General features: G+C 37.7%; 1 protein-coding gene across 7 annotated transcripts in view; it reads left to right on the top strand.

The window, feature by feature from the left end:
* The window catches only part of LOC127430254 (BCAS3 microtubule associated cell migration factor-like), a 302893-nt gene that overhangs the window by 16030 nt on the left and 262816 nt on the right, over positions 1 to 24047 (top strand). For 4 of the 7 annotated variants that reach the window (XM_051679932.1, XM_051679931.1, XM_051679928.1 and 1 more), the window contains exons 6-9: positions 236 to 317; positions 5021 to 5093; positions 20921 to 21028; positions 21207 to 21283. In XM_051679932.1, coding sequence (XP_051535892.1) covers positions 236 to 317; positions 5021 to 5093; positions 20921 to 21028; positions 21207 to 21283 — 340 coding nt within the window. Of the gene's footprint in view, positions 1 to 235; positions 336 to 5020; positions 5094 to 20920; positions 21029 to 21206; positions 21284 to 24047 lie in introns of all 7 variants that reach the window. The other 3 variants (XM_051679930.1, XM_051679929.1, XM_051679926.1) reach the window with 1 other exon arrangement.

Raw genomic sequence — 24047 nt, 5'->3', positions numbered from 1 at the left:
ACCCACCCTAGCAACCGTGCCAATTGGTTGCTTAGGAAGCCTGACTGGAGTCACTCAGCATGCCCTGGAATCGAACTTGCGACTCCAGTTGTGGTAGTCAGTGTCTTTACTTGCAGAGCCCCCCCCACCCACATACACACAATTCTCTTTACTGTTTCTCTGAAGTGCATTCATCTCCCTCCACATAACTTTCAGTTGCCTTTTAAGTGATCCTGTTTGTTTATGCTCTCTACAGCTGAATGGGGAGGCGCAGGAGCTGTTCTCGGTGCGGCACGGGCCCGTGCGAACGGCCAGGATTCTGCCTGCCCCTCAAATCAGTGAGTGTCAGTCACCGGGTAGGAAGAGCTCTTTCCCACTGCCTGTTTCTCTCCTCTGTCAGAGCCAAAAATTATATACCAGTACCAGTCAAATGTTTGGACACACCCACTTGTACTCAATCTATGTTATTACTTTTTTCCACATTTCTGATATAAAAAGTAAATGGTAAAAGATGGAGGTCATCAAATTGATGATAACAAAACTATCTTAATATTTTAGATTCTTCAAAGTAGGGACTCAGATTAAATCTCTGTACAATTCACACAGACATTTCACTCTCATGAATGAATAAATAAATAAATACCCCATATTACTAAACTACATGTATTTGTCTACAAAACTAATTTCAAATATTTCACATTCAACTGTCCGAACTTTTGGCTTGTACTTTATAGTCTTCTACATCAGTGTTCTGTACTGTATGTAAAACTGTGGTGCTCTGAATTATTATTGCAAATTCTAAATTCCAATGACATTGTAATTTTCAGCTTGTCAAGAGGAACTGTACACCCCCAAATTGAAATATGTGTTGACAGAGCGTGATCTTCCGCTATGCTTAGATTTATTTCACTTGTCATACATTACATAAACAGCACATTATTTTACATGTCATGTTTGCACTGCCATTTGTCTAGAAATTTGTAAGTAAAATCAGTTTTCTGCAGTTACATGCTTTTTCGGATTAAGTTAGACCAAGATGTGGCACAATATATAAAGTTCCATGTCTTTCTTCCTTACTGGCTTTTCCATATATCATATTTAAATTAAAGACTACCTTCTGTTTCTTAATAGTGCAGAGAGCTTGCCAGAGCCCTGCTGTTTTCCCATCCTAATATTAAAATCAGTCCTTCACAATTATGTTGGCAAGCTGTCAGCTGGCTGGCTGGACTTGTACCAGCACTCTGGCAGAGAGGAACTGCAGACTTATGAGTTTTTTTTTTCCCTTTTATCACTGCTCACTCATTGGCCATTGCATGCCTGTATTAATAATTTTTTAAAGGACAAAAAAGAATGCACGCTACATTTCACTAAACTAACATACACAAAACCTAACAAGGTGTGGTAATGGTTAAACGTCGATGTTGACTATCCCTTTTTGTAAAGGTGAAGTGTGTAATTTTTGCACCACCAACGTTACCAAACAGAATTGCTAAAATAATGACTGATATATTAGACGGGCTTCCCAAACTCTTCCCTTGCCTTCAACTATTTGTTAGACAAAACAGATAGTCCTGCCACAAACTCATGCCATTTTTTGTTGCCGTGTCAGAGCAATATTTTGGTAGTTTATACTTTACACTTTTTGAGGAAATAAGCCTACAAATGACTTACAGTTGACTGTATATTAAGCTGGAATAGGAAAAAGGCAAGGGCGTAGGATTGATTTAAAGTTGGTAGGGACATATTGCGAAGAGGATAATGTTCAGAATATAGGCAATAAGAAAATGACCTCTAGGACTGCACTATACTGAGGAAAAATGAGATATGCGATAAACTTGTATAATGCGACATACATAAAAAGTAAGCTTGTTTAAATCTATTCAATTAACGGATCGAATGTAAGCTACAAATGGAGATCCGAATGTCCAATCTCAAGAAAATGAATTTTGTTAAGTCTTTTTGTGGTAATCAAAGAAAAGTAATTAACAGATCCTATGTGAAAATGGTGTTTATTTTCTACGAGGTAAAATTCACCAAATGTTGGTCGGGACTAGGGATGGGATGATATATTGAATTTCGATATATTGCGAACCAAAAAAATTATGAACCATATCGAGGCGAAACTTGTTATTTCGAAATTTGAAACATTGTTTTCTGTCTATGTGATCATAAATTAAATGACCCATCAAACACCATAATCTCCCTATTGCTTGATTTTACCCCTGCTGCGCTTTTTCCTACACTGTTTACTGGGTACGCACAAGGTCCATGAAGTGCTTAAAGTGCTTGAATTTAGCGCTTAAAATCTAAGTACTGGAATACCTGGAAAATTGCCTTGTTTTGTTGAAATGTTTTTGAGATTAAAATGGACCATTTCTTTTGTGTATCCATCAAAGATGAGATCCTGCACTCCACTTTCATTGAATAATGTGTCTTTTAACATCCTTTTTGTTCTTTACAGTCAGATAAAAAAAAAGTACAAATTAATATGAATTTTGATCACAAATAGCATGGATGCGCTAAAAAAATGTCTCTCTCGTTATTAAATGAACCGCAACACTTGTGTATGTGAGTTGCATGTTAAACTCTTAAAATGACTTAAAAAGCGCTTGTTATACAAATGAATGTAAACTTAATGTTATTACTTGTAAATTTACACATTATTCAAACATTGACAGCTCATATAATTATTTTATTTACAGTATAATTTCAAGAAATAATATTAATTGATAGAAAGTAGAATTTTTATATTTTTTAAAAGTTAAAATGTGATTTTATAGTAATCAAGACAAACAAATTATAAAATAAATAAATATACACTTTCACATACTTTTTCGGGACAGGTTCTGTTCATTTCTGTTGCTTGTTCTGAACCTGATCAGCCTGAATGAAGCCCAATATTTTGAAGGCAAATATGTTTGTGATCTTTTCTTATAGTGAAAGGGATGAGAAACTCTTAGTACTTAAACTTTGAAGATTTATATTGTGTTATAAAGAACTTTATTTTGATGAGAAATTATAATATGCATTTTGCGCAAACATAAAAAAAAAAAAACCCATTTTCTGCCATACTTTGTTATTTAAGTGTTATCATATCGAATCAAGATAATATAGAATCGTAAACCTCATATCATATATCAAGCCGAATCATGAGATAAGCATATCGTCCCATCCCTAGTCGGGACATTTCCAGTTTTCTGAAAGTTGCCTAAATCTACTCCTATGGAAAAAGGTTTTTAACCTTTTTAAGCAGTTTTATTTATTTATTTATTTATTTTTTTGTGGTATTGCATGGTTTCTTTGACTTAATTAGGATTTATTATTTCTAAAAGAAAAATGAAATTCAGTCAGAATCATTCAAATTGTCAGTGCAGCAGCTTTGTTTATCCCTACCTAAATAAGTAGCATGGTAATATTCAAATGTAAAAACAAAAGGAAAAATACAACCGAGTAAGAAATGCACTGTGTGGTATTGTTGTGTGACATTTATGTTCAGAATTTGTGTTCTGTCCTTTCGGCAGATTTCAACATTGCACAATAAAGTCATTGAACGCGGGCTGGATTTGGATAAAAGAGAATTGTCATAATAAGCAGCAGCAGACAGCCGACACATGAAGAGAACGATTCTCTGTTAAATCAAATGAATTGCACTAGTGGGGAAACTGATTGTGATCTGTTTGGCGCAAACAGTGTCATACTGTAGTGGTATTTAAAAAGAGTAATTGTTTTAGCTGGGTGGGAGGATTTGGAAAGTCCTGAAAATAGGTGTAAATTCTAATAAGGCAAGGTCTTTCCCAGAGTAAAGGGGGAAGTTGTGTTTTTACATCCGTTCTGTTTCTGACTTCTGCTGTAGTGATTCATTTCCAGGTGACAACTATGGATAATTATATCTAGAGCTGACTAAAATTTGCAATCCCTTCTTTTCTGCTTAAATGAATCCATCTGATGAAAGCGTACTCATAAATTACCCTGCTATAAATGTACTGTTTACTGAAGTGTAGGAAATTTATGTCTTCCAGAAAACAATTCCCTCAATATTTCTCAGCATAAATTGAAAGCAGGCAATCTTTAGCAAAATACAAATGAAAATCACTCGTCTCAAAGTCCAGTTGCTTTCGAAGCTGCCACTAGCAACTACAGGCAGAGAGTAGCGGGGTGGGATTCTTGCCTTAATTGTAGTTTCAAATAGAAGGCAGCTGTTGTCTTTTAGAGGCCCATCGTATTTGCATTATGACTGGATATCGTGCCCAGTCGCAATGTCTGATGACAGAGAAGTGAAGATTGAGAAGAGGCCTTTTAAAGTGTTAAGGGTTTGAGAATGACACATTTGCACTCACACGCCATGCCACAGGGGCCGTATGTTCCTGGAGCTGATTAGTGTCATGGCATTGCCACCCAAATTACAGCTTCACAAAGGCTAACATCTTCTCTCTGGACACGAATGGAAGTTCCCCCTTCTCTTGAAAATCAAGAGAATTAGATAAATATGGGATCCGTAAACTTAATTCAGCATGTTTTCTCCACCCAAAATATGCCTACCAGCCTTTTACCATTCTCTAATTCCTCAGAACCCCTGAAATTAAAGCCATTCAGACAAAAAACTGCTCCTAAAGCTTTGAAGGCTTTCTTCATTAGAGTCAGAGGGGAGATGGTTTGTGTTCAACACATTGCACTGGGTGGCGTTTCTGTTCTCTGTCTCCATTTAATGTCTTGCATGCTGGTATTTTAATTTAATTTGATCCCCACAAGTCTCTGTGTGGACCAGAGTATTATTCTGTGGTCAGAGAGGGTGTGCGCATGTCAAAGCTGACAGGAAAGGAGTTCCCGCATTGTTTTTAATTTTTGAGGACATTTTCGAGGCATAATTTGATTAAAGAGCATCAGTTGCAATGCAATCAACACGCTTCCTGTTGTGGTAGCTGCTTTTTTGGTGGGTGGCTCTGGTGGAGAGACAACAGGCCTCACTTGCGGGTGGCTAATGAATGTCCCTTTTTATGTGGGTCAGTGGTTAACGTTCGCCTTTCTGTTCCTCTGGCTGCAGGTTCACTCAAGACTGACAGCTTTGCTGAGAAACGGCCCCTCCTCGGTGTTTGCAAGAGCACGGGCTCTTCGGGGTGAGTGCACAGCAGCAACGTCATTTCCACTGTCTTCTGGGCCTAGTGCCTCAAATGGTGCTTTAGCTTTCATTTTCATGGGTCATGTTCTTTTCTGGTTATTTTCAAGCTAAACAAGTGTTTTTGCACAAGACTAAGCCCATCATGTCACTAACAGAATAGATTAATTAAAAGCAGATTTTTTTCTTTTTGTTTCTTTTGTTTTTAACCCAATAGACTACAGTTTGTTTGAAGAGTAATTAGCTGTTATCAGCTATGAAAGAATTGTGTACAGCTTGGAACCTTATTTAAAGGTGCACTTTTTGGATTATGTTGTTTTGGGAAAGTATTACTAATTTCTTTAGGTGTTATCTGTTTTACAATTTTTAACCATATATAAAGCCTGACATAAAATAATAGTCAGAATATATATATATATAAAATTGTTTTTTTAAATGAGAGCTTTTTTTTCTTTCTTTTTAAAAAAAAAACAACCTATAGACAAAGTCTGTTTTTAATGATGTGAATTTCTCAAATCATATTTGATACATCAGGATTTAAAGGTCATTTTGTTTTTATTAAATTTTTTCTTTGCCCATACATCCCACAGTAGTAAATCTTGGGTTATCTTAAGAGGACACCCTAGGCTTTTCAGAGATACCAAAATGTTTGGGAGTTTGGCTATGACAACTCCTCTCCTTGGTCTATAGAAATGTATGCAATTACAATTCAGCACATCAAATCAAATATGATTTTTTTTTGTTTCCAAAAGCATTTATTGTATGTTTTTTATGTGCCAAACTCTATGTTGACATATAAAAAGCAATTTTTTTCTGTGTCTTTGGAGGTTATAGTGAGATGACATCATAATAGCTTGTAATGTAAAAGTCAAGTCAAATTTATTTGTGTAGTGCTTTTCATAACAGGCATTGTTTTAAAGCAGCTGTACATGAAATTATGCTATAATAGAAAATATTGAAAATAATGGCAATATTAGTTATATATGTTTAGAACTATTAGTGGTTAAAATGTGTTGTGGGTCAGTGGTTAAACAAAATGATTTTATATGAACTATAAGTTTTGTGTTAAAATCCTTGAAGTCATCCCGAATTAACTAAGGAAATATACGTAGATGCATTGTTCTTTGATTTTGGCTGATGAAGGCTTTTGTTAGTGGTTAATTCATTATCTAAGTAGTTGATTTTTTTTTCTTGATTTTTTTTTTTATTGTAAAACAATCTTTATAACAACAGAGCAGGCTGCATATATAAAAATACATATAAATTCCATTACCCACTTTAAAAATATCTTAAATATATCTTTTGAAAATATATCAGTATTTTCAAAGCTCTATGTTTTTTATTGTGGTGGGCATGAATGGAAAGAAATTATGGTTGAGAGATATACCTTAAAGGGGACCTATTATGCAAAATTCACTTTTACATGGTGTTTGAACATAAATGTGAGTCGGCAGTGTGTGTGTACACAACCACTCTACAATGTTAAAAGTCCACCCACTCCTCTTTCTTATATTTCTATTAATCAAAAACAGTGTCTCAAAATGACTGGTTTTCATATCCGCTCTAAAGTGACGTCCCTTTAGAGCAGGCCACGCTCACAACGGGTGACGGACTCCACCCTATTATCATAGATCCTACCCTGAGTGATCGACACACAGTCCGCCATTTTTTTCCACGCTGGAGCAGCTACACTGAGAAGAATAATGTCTCAACTTTGTAAGCGTCATAAGTGTTCTGTTGTTGGCTGTAAAAGTGAACATAAGAGTCTTCATGTACTCCCGGCATCAGAACCACTGAAGACGCAGTGGACAAGTTTTGTTTTTGAAGAAAATGTGCCCCAAAACATACCAAAATTTGTGTATGTTTGTGCAAATCATTTTACACCGGACTGCTTTGTGAATGAGGGTCAATATAAAGCAGGATTTTAAAAAAAATGGACTCAAGCATGGATCAGTACCAACTGTTCGTGTTCCAGTTTTATATCCTGAAGATGTAAGTATCGTATGTTTGCAAATCGCCTTTCCGAATGTGTTTGTTAGCTGATTCCACGGCTAATGCAGCTAAAGTTACCATTGTCTCTGTTTGTATTCACAGAGACCAGAGCTATGTCGTTATAGCTTGTTTGCACATGACGTCACGTCACTTTGTTGCTGTGGCGTGAAATGCAGATGGAGGGCAGGAAGTGATTTTCTACATAAGCACTATCATAAACTCAAAATGCCTATGTTTTGCGTCGTTTACATTTGCTCATACATATATGGCTGAACTCCAGTATTTACGGTGTCAGTCATATTGGTTCTGATTTGTTGTTGCTATAGTATTCGAAGCACCAGCTGTAAAGGCACAGCCCTGTTCCGGAAAGGGGGCGGGGAGCAGCAGCTCATTTGCATTTAAAGAGACACACACGAAAACAGCGTGTTTTGATTCCACCCAAAAAGAGGCATTTACAACATGGTATAATAAATGATCCATGGGGTATTTTGAGCTGAAACTTCACAGATACATTCTGGAGACACCTGAGACTTATATTATATCTTGTAAAAAGGGGCATGATGGGTCTCCTTTAAAAGCCTTTTGTTTCATATTTGATGGACGCATTTCAACCAGATTTTTCTATAAAATAATGTACGTAAAATAATGGACTTTTAACCAAGCGCAAGTTGCTTCAATTCAGCAAAACTCCTTTTGAAATAACAGTAATAATATAAATATTATTTTACTTAGACAAAATCAGCAAAGATGTTACAGCAAAAAGACTTGCATCACAGTACAAAGGCAGACATTTTGGAAATTATATTAGGTCTTCTTGCAAAAGACATCTAGCACATTCCATACAAGTTTTTCAGCAAAATATTTACAGTATAATTTTAATGTTGTAGAGGCTTTAGAAAATCATGTATCAAATTTGAAATACACGGCTTTATAGGGTTAAAATGATTGGTCAGCCTGGTTTTTGTATCGTTCATTTGAGAAAGGCCAGTTGAGGTTGTATACAGTTCAAAAGCTTTAAAATCTTTGCATTTTTCCACAAGTGATGGTTTCATGGCTATAACAAGCTTGTATCCATTTCCTGGCATGCACAACACGAGTGGAGACATGTAAAACTCTTCACGAGGTAAAGTCTATGTGCTAATGGAATTTTTCCTTCATTTTCCGGTTTATGACATTTTCCCATTTTTAAGAGTGGTGGAACCCAAACCATAGCCCTCAGTGTGTGTGTATGTAACATTTAGACCTTATGAGGTACAAATCCTAAGTACATTTTAAAACCTGTAATTTGTTATACATTATAACCTGCATCAAAGCCTTCTTGCCTCTTCTGATGGGGCCAGGGAGTGGCCTAGAAAGAGACCTGGCTGGCTCCACAGGGTGACTTGCAACCTTGCACCCCTGACAGAGACTGACTGCATTCTGTCAGAAATGTGCCCCCTTAGGGAGTAAAAAAAAAAAAAGAGCAGGGCACATCAGTTATTGGCTCCTCTCCTCCCATCAGCTATGTCTACCACTTCTTAAACCCAACTCTTCTATGCTGTTGCAAATCTTAACTCAGTATTTCCTCTAGAGGAAAAAGAGTTAAGAAGTCTGTCTTCAGCACACTTTGATGGAGACCACTGTCCCAGCCATTCCAAGACTAGAGCTCTTTGCTCTGCCGGCGCTTATGCAGCCAAACGTATCGTGTCCGCCCCGACATGGAGACAGGCTCTGACGGTTTGGCTTTGTACTCCAGCAATGGTTGGTATAATGCTGAAAACATGCCTCATGTTGAAAACCATAACCCTCTCCCTCCGGGTGAGTGGTGTTGCCGCTGCTATGTTCCAGTAGAAGTGTTTGGTAAATAGCCTAGCTTTGTATTTCTTTCTCCTTTTTCTTTTTTATGAAAGGCTGTACCATGCTCGGTTCTTTCCCCTTACTGAAATAGTTCATAAACTTACCAAATTCCTCACATGATTTTTAGTATATAATCATTTTGAAATAACAGCTTTTGTCAACCGCTAGTGTGGATGCTGTCTTGACACTCAAATGGAAAACAGATTGCTGTCTTGGCCGATACAGCTCTGCTGGTTTAGAAGTCAGTTCACTCAGCTTTAGGCTTAGATTACAAGATTTGCAAATTAAAGGAAAACCAGAAAGAGGAAAACAGCATGTGTGCTAAATCCTTCGTTGCAGATTCCTAGCCAGACACACTCGACATAATTTTATCAATGGAGAGGATTATGTCTTAAGTCCAAACAATGTATGGATCTGCTGAATATCCTGACAGCAAGGCCTATATGCCACCATTTGTGCTGTGTTACAGTGCTGGTAGGCATTGCAAATTAGCAAGGAATGCATGTGCTATTCAATCCAGCATTGTTGCCCAATTGTATCTGGAAAGGATTTGATATTCCACTGTAATGTTGTTATTTTCTGTTACTCAAGGCTACAAGTATTAAAACTTCTAGATTCCTGACCCTCTTCTCTCTGTCTAACCGAATGCATGTCGAAGTGTGTTATTTAACCATTTGTGGCTGCTTCAGAGAATATGTTTTCTAGGGGTAAAAGTTCAGACCTCCAGAGGCCTGTTTTGTTCTCTGGATTGTGGAGAAATTAAGCCATTGGACAGGCAGAAAATAGTGCCCTCTCTCCCTTCCCCTCAAATTTCCAGATCACCATGGAGAGGATGTGGATGTATTTTGGCTTTTTGCAATCCTCTGTCATTGTGAAGATTAGAACTGGACTGTTGACAGGGGCAAGAGCACATGGAGGTTCGGATGAAGGTCTGGTCATCCTGGGCATAGAGGTGGGGGAATAATCGATAATACTGTGTTGATATTATAATGCCAAGAATATATTTTTGGCAAAAAAACAAAACAAATTCAGCACCACTTATATACTCAGTGACAACTTTATTAGGTACGCCAACTTATTCATGCGATTATCTAATCAGCCACATTAATCACATCAACCATCAGAATGGGGGAAAAATTAGATTTTGACCGTGGCATGATTGTTGATGCCAGATGGGCTGGTTTGAGTATTTCTGTAACTGCTGATTTTCCTGCGATCCTGCGATTTTCACGCACAATAGTCTCTAGAATTTACTCCGAAAACAAAAAAACATCCAGTGGGGGGCAGTTCTGTGGATGGAAATGCCTTGTTGATGAGAGAGGTCAACAGAGAATGGCCAGACTGGTTTGAGCTGACAGAAAGGCTATGGTAACTCAGAGAACCCCTCTGTACAATTGTAGTGAGCAATATAACATCCCACAATGCACAACATGTCAAACCTTGAGGCAGATGGGTTACAACAGCAGAAGACCACATTGGGTTCCACTTCTGTCAGCCAAGAACAGAAAGCTGAGGCTGCAGTGGGCTCACCAAAACCGAACAATTAAAGACTGGGAAAACATGGCCTGGTCTGATGATCACTGGATGTTTTTGTTTTTGGCACCATTTGGAGTAAACTCGAGAGACTGTTGTGCTTGAAAATCCAAAGAGATCAGCAGTTACAGAAATACTCAAACCAGCCTGTCTGGCACCAAAAAATCGTGCCATGGTCGATATCACTGAGATCAAATTTTTTCCCCCATTCTGATGGTTGATGTGAAAATTTACTGAAGCTCCTGACCCATATCTGAATGATTTTATGTGTTGCACTGCTGCGACACAATTGGCTGATTAGATAATCGCATGAATAAGTAGGAATACAGGTGTACCTCATAAAGTGGTCACTGAGTGTAGGTCACAATAGGTCAATGAACACTATGTGACAAAAATGCAAAGTTAAAACAGGCTTAAATCCAAAGTTAAATCCATCCATACAGATCCTCCGTACAGCTAGACTGTGAGGACTTGTGTAACACCATGTCCAAAGCAGGTGTGATTAAGCAATACTCGATTAAACAGTATCTATCCATGATATTCAGAGTATCTGACGTATTCAGACAGGACATTCTGATAGTACTGTAGTGTTGCGCCGTGTAGCACTGCCCATTGTAAACTCTTATTGGTCCAAAATGCAGCCTCTCATAACAATACATTAAACATCAAATATGTACAGTAGGATTGGCTGTTATTTTTTTTTATTTTTTTTGCTGCGTCATGCGGCAGTTTTGCATTCAGTTTGCACAGAGAGATGTGGATCTTACCACATCGCATCTAAGAAGCCCGGCACTTGTTGCACAAATTAAGATGAATGAGAAACAATCGAGTAAGATTGCACTTTATCACAGTTTCCAATAGCAATACATTAAACATACTGAATTGCATTATTAACATATGTCTCAGATATTGATTTCATAACATCAGATCACAAGGTCTCTCCTGATCCACACCTTACAAGTGTAGAGCATATTTTTTCACATCAGCCATCCAGTGCCTGGCTCTAGGATTGTGGAAGAGCTCCAGTAACACCCACTGTATCCCTTGATTTGAAGAGCCCCAAGCCACCTCCCCCCTCTGTTCACATTCAGTGCCACAGAAAGCCAAATGTTAACACCTAGATCTGTAACCATGGCCTTAATTGTCCTAACCCAAAGCTGTATCCATGTAAAATCCTGCTGGCACCCACTGCCTGCTTATTAATTACACAATAGCTTGGTGGGACAGAAACTGAGTTCTCCACTGACTGTTTTTAAAAGCAACTTACCTAAAGCCTACTGTGATATTAAGCTGTGCTTTTCATTGCATTTTTATTGAGATGTGTGTGATCCCTCTTTAGTGTATTAAATGATAAATCTCTGTACATTTGTATTAGACTCTGGATTAAAGGGGATTGGGAAATGATGCTTTTAGAGCCCATGAGTCTGTTACTCTCTTGCCATCACACCCCGAATTGTGAGATATATATTTTTTCCCCTGTTATAAAAACATCCATTAAGTTATTTTCTTCCATGAAACACAAAAGGAGATGTTAGGCATAATGTTCCAGCTGCTCTTTTCCATACAACAAAAGTGGATAGTCATTTAAAAAAAAAATTTTTTATTATTTGTATTGTTTTTTTTGTTTTTTTTTTGTTTTTTTTTACTTCCAAGCTGTAGTACTAGAAGTTTTATGTAGTACTAAAAAGCATAAATTGTATCTGTACAACTTGAGCACTATGTTCCAAATCTTCTGAAGATGTGTAGCTTTGTTTTAAAAACCAATAAAAATTAAGCTCATTATTATTATGTTATGTTCTTCCCACCTGCCGTAGCTCTTATATCTCTTTCACATATATACTGTATATATTGCATGAAAATCTACTTGTTTTGTATGTAAAAAAAAAATCAGCTCTAACATTCTGCCTAACAGCTCCTTTTGTGTTTCATGGAATAAATATAGTGCAAGGTTGGAATGATATGAGGGTGAGTAAATGAGTGAACTTTTTTTTTTTTTTTTTTTTTTTTTTTGGGTGAACAATTCCTTTCACAAAAGGTACGAGGGAGGTTCAAATATTTAGTGGCTGAAATATGTTTGCCTTTTTCTAGATTTTTAACTTGTGTGTACACTCCCAGGGTGTTGGTAACATTTCATCATCTTGCAGTGCATTTGCCATCTCTCATGCCTCTGACTAAGTTGTCTGTTTTTTTGGCCCACGCACAATATATGGAGGTCCGTTTGTCTCCTTCCTCTGCTGTTGCATTTGATACATGAGTCTGCTTTAAAACCAGTGTTTTCTTTTGGGTTCTTATGTAGACATTAAAAAAGATTAGATGAAATAAAACCTCTTTATGGTCATGTATCATCGGAGATGTTCAGTTCTTTATTCTGGAAGCTCAGGGGGTGAAAATACAATATTAAAAGGTTAGCGCTCCACCACACACACATTCACTCTCCCTCATTCTCTTTCTTCACAGACATTTGTCCCGTTTTACCATATCTATCTTTTGCCTCATGTTTCAGTGTAATTTGAGGTAGGCGTTATGATCTGCTGATAGATCTGACAGACACAATCCTTACTCTTACAGTCATGTTAAAGATAAATGCATTTCCTTCTCATGATGAATCCTCCACCCTTCAAGTTATTTGGAAAGTTCAGGCCAGGTGCATCGTTTGGTCTCAGATCAACCCTGTAAGCTCTTTCATGCCGAATAGATGGCCACATAACTCAAGTTCTCAGAGGATGGGAACATCATGGCTTTGAAGTTTTCCCTGTTTTTCAAAGGCACTTGTCTCAGATCGGTTTTCCATGAGTGTACGTCTCCTTATCTTTCCGATTAATTGCAGAGGAGGCACACAGGCATGTAACATCATCCTTTTCATGATTGGGCAAATTTAGGACTAATGGGCCTATTGCTTATCTCAGAAAGAAAGACTCAATCTTTGCTTTGTTGCGAACAACTTTTTAAGTGATATTTATAAGCCTTTGTTTCTCATGCTTTTAAATACTTGATGTTTTTGAAAATACTTATTCTGTTTTCTTTATACCATAACTGAATATTAGAATTTTACTTGAGCTGTAAATGTTGTACATCACATTTATGTTTTGAACCACTAGTTGAAGCTGAGTAATTTCTGCACAACTAGCATTACCACAGAATTGCAAAAATTGACAAGTTTTCAGAAAACTCCTCCCATCTTCCATTGGAAAGACAAACAGATTATCCGGCCCCCAAACTCATGCCTTTGGTTGAGCCAATGTAGTTGTGTTGGGGTGGTTAGTATGCTCAAAGAGCAATTTTTTTAATAGTGCCAGAACTACATTGTTTCCACTTTTCTGGGAAATCTACCTAAAAAAATTATATGATTATTGAACTGGGATTGTAGAAAGTATTTTTACATCTAAAAATACAAACTTCACCTTTAAAATATGTAATATTGCTTTTCTAAACTCAAAAAAGTAGATAAAGGGATATTCTCAGTTAAGAAAAAATGCTTTTGGTTGCATTTTGCCACAATGAAATCCATACCCCACACTCGGATCTTTACTATCCATAAGGAAATTTAAAAGAGATGTAAGAAAAGCTGTTTGTTCATTACTCTGACCTGCACTGTCCATCTCGCTTCCCACCGTCTGTTCTATCCTTCAGTAATTAAACGCTGTAAACACCAGCGCAAGAGCACCAGGGCCCCTTCAACAGTCTCCTCATTTCAATGTGTTTCCAATATGCATGCGAATCTGTGGAGAGCCCAGTGAAAGGGGAGGAAATATATTTCTGGCAGTGCTGCAGACATGAAGCTGCGGTTGAACTTTTTACCCTAATTACTTTCCCGCTAATGCCCACGACGTGCTGGAATCAAAGGGCCCCTTCAGGCCTCAAGAAGCCTGTGATGTGGTCAGCGTTTGTTGTGTGTTGAAGCTCGGCTTGAGAAAGACGGGCAGAGAGGGAGAGAAAGGGCGCAAAATTGTGACCGTTTTTTTTTCTTCTTGAAAATGCCTGTTACCACCCACCTCACTTGTTGCCTATACAAATAGATTAATTGTTTCATCTGTGTTTTTACATTGTCGTACTTGGAAATAGCTGTTATAAATCAATACTCGGCTGGCTCAAGGGACTTATCACGGTTTAGAGATCAGAGTTGTGATTTGTCTATTTCTTCATTTTCCTCCAACACCTTTTGAAAAGGAACATCTCACACTGAAAGCATCTTTTTTCCATGTTTCTCATATGATATCAGAAAGCCTAAGAAGAAAATAAAAAAGGTCCATATCTTGACTCATCTCAAAAGAAATGTCTCACAGGATGGGTTTATCACAGTTTCAAGCACTTAAACTTTTGAACATTGTTTAATCTTTATTTATGGTACATTTATTGAGTATTGTTGGTGAGTTAAGCTCCTCATTATGTTTTGTGTTGGGGTTCTCAGAAGGACAGCTGGTATTTTAAGTTAACACAGTATTTGTTTTGCATTTCCAGAGCATGTAATTTGTCAAATTCATATTCAGAAAGCTGATATAAGAAGTGGCTGCAGCCAAAATGTTATGACGTCGCCTTGTAAATAGATTTACTCACTTGCACATAATTCCAGACTTCCTATTTTATATTTGCTTCCCCTTGTCAGTTTCCGTTCAGGTTAGTGAAATGATTAAAGCCTCACAATGTAAAAAGCACCAAATATGGATCTTAACGGGGTTCCGAGTCATGCTGAAATACAGACATTAAAAAGTTTATAAGATTATAAAAGTGATGAGTTGGTCAGCTCGTGACATAATGCCGTAAAGTGGGTAATAACAATTGTAAACATGCGCATTGCTAAAATTAAGATGAAACCTTAACTGAAAAAAATGGTAATGTTCCACTCGAGAGTGACTTTTCCGATCTGGTCGCCATGTTGGACTGGGGAGGCTGATTTCAGAAAAATCCTTTTTTATTGTCTTACCATGCTGAGTTGAGATGAATTTTGCAGGTGCGACTCGTGGAAATTTTGTGAGATTGTACCCTGCTTTTAGACGCATAATTGGGATTGTGGATATTCATGGTTTAAAGCATTGTGAAGTTATGTCACTCCAAATGAAGAGTGTTGGATTTAGCAGACTTGAGCTCGTGTTTGTAGGTCACAACCACTTCCATTATGCATAGTAGCTTGACTTTCAAATTCAGAATATGGACTTCTTTCCAAATTTATCTTTAGTGGCCAAATTTAAAAAAGTTAGTTACAAGTAAGAGGTGTGTTTCAGTTAGAAATATAATGGTTGATTTTTAGACAAATGGGGGAAAAACCTGGTTGTTTTTCCTTTTGTTTGTTTGTTTGTTTGTTTCTGTCTTTCTTTTTTGCTCATTCCCATTCTCTGCAGTTTGTTCTTAAAATTCTGATAACACAATAACTTTTATGACCTTATCTTAATCAAATCTGATATATGTATCAACTTGCCCTTTGCTAAAGAAATGTTCAGGATGAAAGTGACATAGATAAAGTAGGGGGAGTGAGAGGTCATAATATCTGTGCTCAATATCACCTAAAAGTGTGCTGCACTGAAACTCTGATATGATTTCATAACGATAATTGAAATTTACTGACGCTTTCAAATTGAACTCTCGATTCTCAGTGAGAGGAAATTCTATTATGTTGACCGTGCACTGCGTCCATTAGAACCAAGCCATTAGTTACAATGCAAAAAGGCAAACAATTGGAGTGACCAATTTGATGATTCTTTTTTCAAGACTATCATTGTCCCATTAATCAATCTGGAAGCATATCATTTGTGTCACATTTGCTCTAAAACACTTTAAATTGGATTGATCTGACCCAGATTATATTGAAATCAATGAATAGTGCCTCTAGGCAAGTTTGAGAAGTTAAATGCCCCTATTAATCTCGGTTCTTGAATCCAGAGGGGTTTTTAGCCGTGATGATGATCTCTTTGTAGATAGCCATGTCTCTCCTGAGAGGACAACAATGGAGAATAGAAATGCAGACTAATAGTTTTTGCAGACTCCTTTTGACACACTTGCAGGCCGTGACTAAAGGGCTTCATACACGGTCTCACTGTTTTATTTCCTTCTCCTATGTTAGCCACATGGCACTGGACTGTCCAGTTTTCTGGCTTATGATTCTGTATTTGTGTTTGTTTTCGTGATGTGGCTCTGAGACAGGATTGTTGCTGGCAGCTGGCTGATTTAGAGATGCAGCTCTGGGCAGAGGCTCACGTCTGCGGTGGCTGCAACAGCTTACTGGATTGTGTCGTTTACACGCACAATGTAATCCAGCTCTGGCTAAAACTGCAGACACAGTCTCCCACAGGATTGGGCTGTTCATAGAAGAATCATAAAATAAAGTTTTTTTTTTCACACATTTTCATTGAAATGCGCATCACATGCACACTATATATTTATTTCTTAAAATCGCAGCCTTTGATATTTAAAAATCACATTATTACATGTCATGATTTAAATATGTGTGCTGAATGTTTACTCAATGACATACAGTAAGCACGTCAGATGGTGTCGTTTTTGTTATCTGAGCATTTTTACAAGTACAAGTATGTAAGTGCTGCACCGGACCAGATTCTAATACCGGTATCGGGACATCCCTAGTTGGCATGTTGTGCTTTAGAATTCGGTTAGACTATCATGACATTTAACTATCCCTGAGATGTTTCTCTAAATTCATCTGCTTAAAAGCAGCACTGCTATAGTCATCAAAGCACTGCTTTTGTAACAAATCCACTGCCTTGAACATAAACAATATATACTGTATATACACTACTGGTCAAAAGTTTTGAAACCCTCATTCTTTATTATACATTTTTTTTTTTTTTTTTTTTTAACATTTTAGAATAATAGTAAAGTCATTAAAACTATGGAATAACATAAATGGAACTATGGGAATTATGTTGTGACTAAACAAAATCCAAAATAAATCAAAACTGTGTTATATTTTAGCATCTTCAAAGTATTCACTCTTTGTCTAGAATTTGCAGAAATGTACTCTTGACATTTTCTCAACCAACTTCTTGAGGTATCACCTTGGGATGATTTTTAAACAGTATTGAAGGAGTTCCCATCTATGTTGGGCACTTATTGGCTGCTTTTTTTATTATTTGGTCCAAATCATAAATTTCTTTCTTTCTTATCAAAAACTTTTTTTTTTAATAACACTTTAGTTTTATATTGAAATAAATTAATATGGTGGCACAATTATATTTTTGTCTAAATTTTTTTTTAAACATTTAAGCATACGCCTTCAGACCAAAAGATTTTTAAGATCATGAGAAACATTTCAGTCAAGTTTAGTTCTGGCACTATTAAAAAAATTGCTCTTTGAGCCATACTAACCACCCCAACACAACTACATTGGCTCAACCAAAGGCATGAGTTTGGGGGCCGGATAATCTGTTTGTCTTTCCAATGGAAGATGGGAGGAGTTTCAAAACTTTTGACCGGTAGAGAGAGAGTGTGTGTGTGTGTGTGTGTGTGTGTGTGTGTGTGTGTGTGTGTGTGTGTGTGTGTGTATATATATATATATATATATAATTTTTTCCCCTTTTTTTTTCTTCTTTTTTTCTTGCATAAAAAGGATTATATACAGTATTTATATATGCTTTTAAAATATTATCTGTTATTTTATTGAAGCACTGCACGTTCTTGGATTCAGTCTGTGTTATTCTTTAAATATTCATTTATGTACACATGCAGATGGATGTCTGCTTTGTCAGCATCTCTCCCCACAAGCATAGTTTTCTTTTAAGATTTAAAAAGGCATCCTTAAAGGGATAGTTCACACAAAAATGAAAATTCTGTCATCATTTACTCAACCTCATGTTGTCCCAAACCTTTATGACTTTATTTCTTTCTTGGAACACAAAAGGAGATGAAGCAGAATGTTAGGAACTGACTGCCTCACTTTTTAACACAAAATTTCACCTGTTGTGTTCAGTGGAAGAAAGAATATTGGTTATAAAAGTTTGGAAAGACATGAGGGTGATTAAGTGATGACATTTTTTTTTGTGTGTGTGAACACCTTTTAAAACAGGCTAGCTGACTATTTGTTTAGACAACTCACCAACTTGTCAATTATGAAAGATATAGGTTTGTACATCCCTAGAATACAATGAACCACGGGTCAGCTTTGCTACACAGTGCTACCTCTGCTTTGGCAATATGGGCTGCCAAATGGCCACAGCAGGACTTTTACTTGTGGGATGATTCCATCACTGATTGATCTCAGGCACTGAACCGCAGCTGCAGTCTTGACCCCAGGCCTCCATCCAAACATTCAGAATGCTTTACATTTACTGCTGTGTGAGGGTCATGGGACATCTACCACACACACAGCAAGCCTCCTGCTCCAAGACATTATCATGCTATCTTAAAAACATTATGCTCAATCTGTCCATCCTGACCTCAAGCCACAGCACTGAGAAGAAGTGGCTCAAATGGCAGCTGTTTGGGAACCAACTCAAAGTACAGGCTGGAATCGCTATTGTCACGGTTTCACTCAGAGATTACTCACTGTCTGAGAAAGTAATGACAAATTTAAAACCTCTCTGGCTCTTCATTACTCAGAATCAGAACTCATCTTTTTTCATATACGGTTTAAGTACTTCCATGTTCCACAATTTGTATCGCCATGTGTTTTATATGCCAGTACAGGTTAAAAAAAAAGAACGTCAGCTTTTAAAAATGCATCTTGAGACACCTGCTTTTTGTTTTATTTATTGCGCCGAGTTTTTGTTTTTGTTTTTTTAACCCTCTCTGTCTGAGTGGCCCCTTATTGCTTTGATAAAATGGTTAGTTAGTAGATAATAAAAACAAAGTCAGTGAACACAAGTTTTCATTACAACTTTATTGCATTAAGCAAATTCTATAGGTACAGTAAGTGTCATCCTTCTGCTTGAAGATATAGTCCCTGAAATGTAGACTTAGGTTAATAGTTGGCCCATATGGGTGCTGTGAAGTGTAATTCAGACTAGCTAGGTGAACAAGTGTTTTGCGCCATAGCTGTATCCATAGCATGTATTTTAGTATGGCTGGAATGCTGAATTGACCAACCAGAATCCAGGACCGGAACTATACATTTTATAATGGCCATTTTTGACATCAGAACATCAGTCAACAGACTGAATTGCTTGTTTTCTCAAAAGCTGGGATACATTAGCAGCATAGCCAATACTGCAATAACACTATAATGTTGCAAATTTTATTGCTAAACTGTGTATTAATGCGAATCCATGATGCACGATATAATCACTCCTTATGAAGCGTCAGACAGTCGGTCGAATTAAGAGTCAGACAGAGTGAAATCATTAGTGGGTGCTTCCAAAGCGAATTGTTTTGTCAATAAAGCACAGGTTATTGATCATCTTCAATTACATTGAGTGCTCGATCAACTCAGAGCCAGTAGCTCAGAAGTGTCAGTAGCCTGGCCTTATCAGTTCCAGCTTCCTCTGTAGTTAGACCCATAACATCCTCTCTGTAGAATACCTGACTAGTAAGCACCACTAAGCAAACCCACCACTTTGAATAAACCCCTAACCTCAAGTATTAAACTTTGGAGTGTAACTCGTCATGCAATTTCTTGAGAAGAGTTGTGCTACTATTATTTTACATTATTGGACGATTTTTAGCTTGCGGACCAAAATGGGCAACATATTCAACTTTCATTCAATGAGGGACCAGAGTGGACTTGGGGTGGGATGTTTTAATTTGGACCAGTGCACAACCACCCAGAACACCCTAGGAACTGAATAGCAACAAGGTAAAAAAACATTCGGAACACCTTTGCAATCACATAGCAACACCCTGGCATCAGGTCGGCAAGTTTTGCACTGGCAAGCACCACTCACATTTTATTCAGAATATGTTGAAATCTTGACTTGAACTTGAATATGCTTTCAAAGCTCAAAGTATTAGAGAATGTACGCTAAGCCATGACTTGGTGGTATTCTGATCTTGCTTCATTGGGCTGGACAGTATTGATGCCTTACATATAGCCATAGAGAGTAATATCCTGCGGAAAGCAGCACAGCATCTTTCCAGAAACATTCCGTTAAGATGGTTTATATTGCAGGCCAGGCTGTGCCAGCCGAATAAGGAACATCTAATGACAATTAATGTCTGTGTTTCTTACCAGCAGCTGCCAACACTTTCACTTAGCTCCAATCTCCCTGATGAAGAGAGAGTGCAAATCAGTATAATGCTCCCCAAAACTTTTTGTATTGCGTTGTTGAGGAATGGAATGAAGGAATGGCTGCAGAGTTTCTTCGGAAATTCTTAACATTTCGGTCATTTTTATTTGGTTCCACTCTCCCTTCAACATATGTGTATTTTTTATTGGGTTTTGGGCTTTTTGCAACTTTTTATTGATAGAAACAGAACAAAGAGTGAATGGGATCGAGACATTGCACAGGCCAGATTCAAGCCCATGTCTCCCGCTTGAGTAACAAGGTTTAGTAGTCTAGCTAATCAGATTTGTGTGTTTTGCAGGACAAGTCCCCCTTATTGTTGTGTGGACCTTTATTCCCTGAGAACAGGAGAGATGGTCAAGTCCATACAGTTTAAAACATCCATCTATGACCTACACTGCAACAAAAGGTGCATTTATACATGTTATCTCCTGCACTTAACCTTGTTATTAAACAGAGCATTAAGTTTGTGTACTCTTGTAAATGTGTTTTAAATTAGAATACATGAGAATGGCAGTGTGTAATAAGGAGTTTCTTTGTCTCGTTTTTCCTTTCTCATCTCGATCTCCATTCCTGGATGACCACAGGATCCTTGTTGTTAGTCTTCAAGAAAAGATTGCTGCCTTTGACAGCTGCACCTTTATGAAGAAGTTCTTTGTCACAAGTAAGTACTTTAGAATATAGATGTGTCTGCTAAACTTGACCCTCTAACTTGACGCTTGAACTTCTCTAGTCTCCAACGCAACTTTTCTCTGCCTCTTTGATCTGCAGCCTCGCAAACAGGAAATCCAGTCTCGATTAATCCCTTTCACACACTGACTTAATTAAAACCCCACTCACCCGCACCCCCTTGTACGTGTTATCTCGATGCGTGCTGTCACACCAATGGAGCCGTTTTTCCCTGCGTCACTCCGCAGGGCTATCGATATCAAAGCTCATCCGCAACTCCACAGGCCTGCTTGTTTATACAAATGGCGTTTGTTTTACAATGCATCAAAACTGCACATTACCCGAAACCCTCTGTTTCAAACTGCCATCAAACAGGCCAAACAATTACAAATTAATGCATAATATCACTCAGCTCTAGCACAAAAGAAGAACCACTTCCTCTTCTCCAGGCCAGACCACGTCTCTCAGCAGGACCTCAGTCCAGAGGTCTCTTTTGTGCCAAGCCAGAGACATAATAAGATGCTCAGATTTACTACTTGTAATAAAACAAATGGGATACATTGCAATGCTCAATATGGCGACTGAAGCACTGGAAGTCCTGCCTTACAGTTAAAAGAGCCAATCAACTGCAGGCTGTAGCAATAAGTCCCACCCTGCAGATAAAAGAGCCAGTCACTGTTTTTTTACCTCTTGAATGTGCTTGTGCATTTGCCGAACTAGCCTATACAATACTATTTTTTGCATGATAAGTAAGCACAATTTAAGATACCATTTTGTCCGATTTTAAAAATGTTTTTGGAACATAACCTTGGCAAACTATTTTGGAGATTTCGGTCTTTCCTCATTCAATATACTGCAGGAGCTGTACGTGTATCACAGGAATAGCTACTTGGGTGTGTTGTCAGTATGGCCAGCAATTGGGCTTACTTGCCTTAAAGGGACTTTTGTCCCAGATCTCCTTTTCACGACTGGTCTCCATGGATACTTTCTGTGAGTTTCAGTTGAATAAACTGCCTATGTCACTATGTGAAACCAGGCATCTGTTGCCTACTTAAGTAATCGTCTGTTGCAATTTGCCATTAGTTTAGTTTTAATGGCTCTCATTGTCTATCTGACTTCCCCGTCAATGTCTGTGGCACAGGAAACGGGCGCAGCCAATTACCCCTTACATCATTAATCGCATCCCTAAAGCATACTCTACGTAAAAAGACTAAGACTAGACATATTTTTTAAAGTGAGAGTCAGAAGGCATCTAACAATATTAGCTAGGAAGTTGGTCTTCGAAGAGGTATTAAATACAGCATGCACCAGTTTATTTTCAGCATTAACGAATACTACATTTAAATATTTTCATTAACTGAAATAAAATTAAACACTAACATATTTTGAAAAACTAAAATAAAATAAATGTTCATGAATTAAAAATGTAATAATTATTAAATTAACAAATAATTTTTTTGTTTTTGATCCGCAGTATATCATAATACAGGTACATCTCAATAAATTAGAATGTCGTGGAAAAGTTCATTTATTTCAGTAATTCAACTCAAATTGTGAAACTCGTGTATTAAATAAATTCAATGCACACAGACTGAAATAGTTTAAGTCTTTGGTTCTTTTAATTGTGATGATTTTGGCTCACATTTAACAAAAACCCACCAATTCACTATCTCAACAAATTAGAATATGGTGACATGCCAATCAGCTAATCAGCTCAAAACACCTGCAAAGGTTTCCTGAGCCTTCAAAATGGTCTCTCAGTTTGGTTCACTAGGCTACACAATCATGGGGAAGACTGCTGATCTGACAGTTGTCCAGAAGACAATCATTGACACCCTTCACAAGGAGGGTAAGCCACAAACATTAATTGCCAAAGAAGCTGGCTGTTCACAGAGTGCTGTATCCAAGCATGTTAACAAAGTTGAGTGGAAGGAAAAAGTGTGGAAGAAAAAGATGCACAACCAACCGAGAGAACCGCAGCCTTATGAGGATTGTCAAGCAAAATCGATTCAAGAATTTGGGTGAACTTCACAAGGAATGGACTGAGGCTGGGGTCAAGGCATCAAGAGCCACCACACACAGACATGTCAAAGAATTTGGCTACAGTTGTCGTATTCCTCTTGATAAGCCACTCCTGAACCACAGACAATGTCAGAGGCGTCTTACCTGGGCTAAGGAGAAGAAGAACTGGACTGTTGCCCAGTGGTCCAAAGTCCTCTTTTCAGATGAGAGCAAGTTTTGTATTTCATTTGGAAACCAAGGTCCTAGAGTCTGGAGGAAGGGTGGAGAAGCTCATAGCCCAAGTTGCTTGAAGTCCAGTGTTAAGTTTCCACAGTTTGTGATGATTTGGGGTGCAATGTCATCTGCTGGTGTTGGTCCATTGTGTTTTTTGAAAACCAAAGTCACTGCACCCATTTACCAAGAAATTTTGGAGCACTTCATGCTTCCTTCTGCTGACCAGCTTTTTAAAGATGCTGATTTCATTTTCCAGCAGGATTTGGCACCTGCCCACACTGCCAAAAGCACCAAAAGTTGGTTAAATGACCATGGTGTTGGTGTGCTTGACTGGCCAGCAAACTCACCAGACCTGAACCCCATAGAGAATCTATGGGGTATTGTCAAGAGGAAAATGAGAAACAAGAGACCAAAAAATGCAGATGAGCTGAAGGCCACTGTCAAAGAAACCTGGGCTTCCATACCACCTCAGCAGTGCCACAAACTGATCACCTCCATGCCACGCCAAATTGAGGCAGTAATTA

This window comes from Myxocyprinus asiaticus, chromosome 39 (assembly GCF_019703515.2).
Source record: "Myxocyprinus asiaticus isolate MX2 ecotype Aquarium Trade chromosome 39, UBuf_Myxa_2, whole genome shotgun sequence".
Taxonomy (NCBI): Eukaryota; Metazoa; Chordata; class Actinopteri; order Cypriniformes; family Catostomidae; genus Myxocyprinus; species Myxocyprinus asiaticus.
This window is presented reverse-complemented; position numbering and strand designations above follow the sequence as displayed.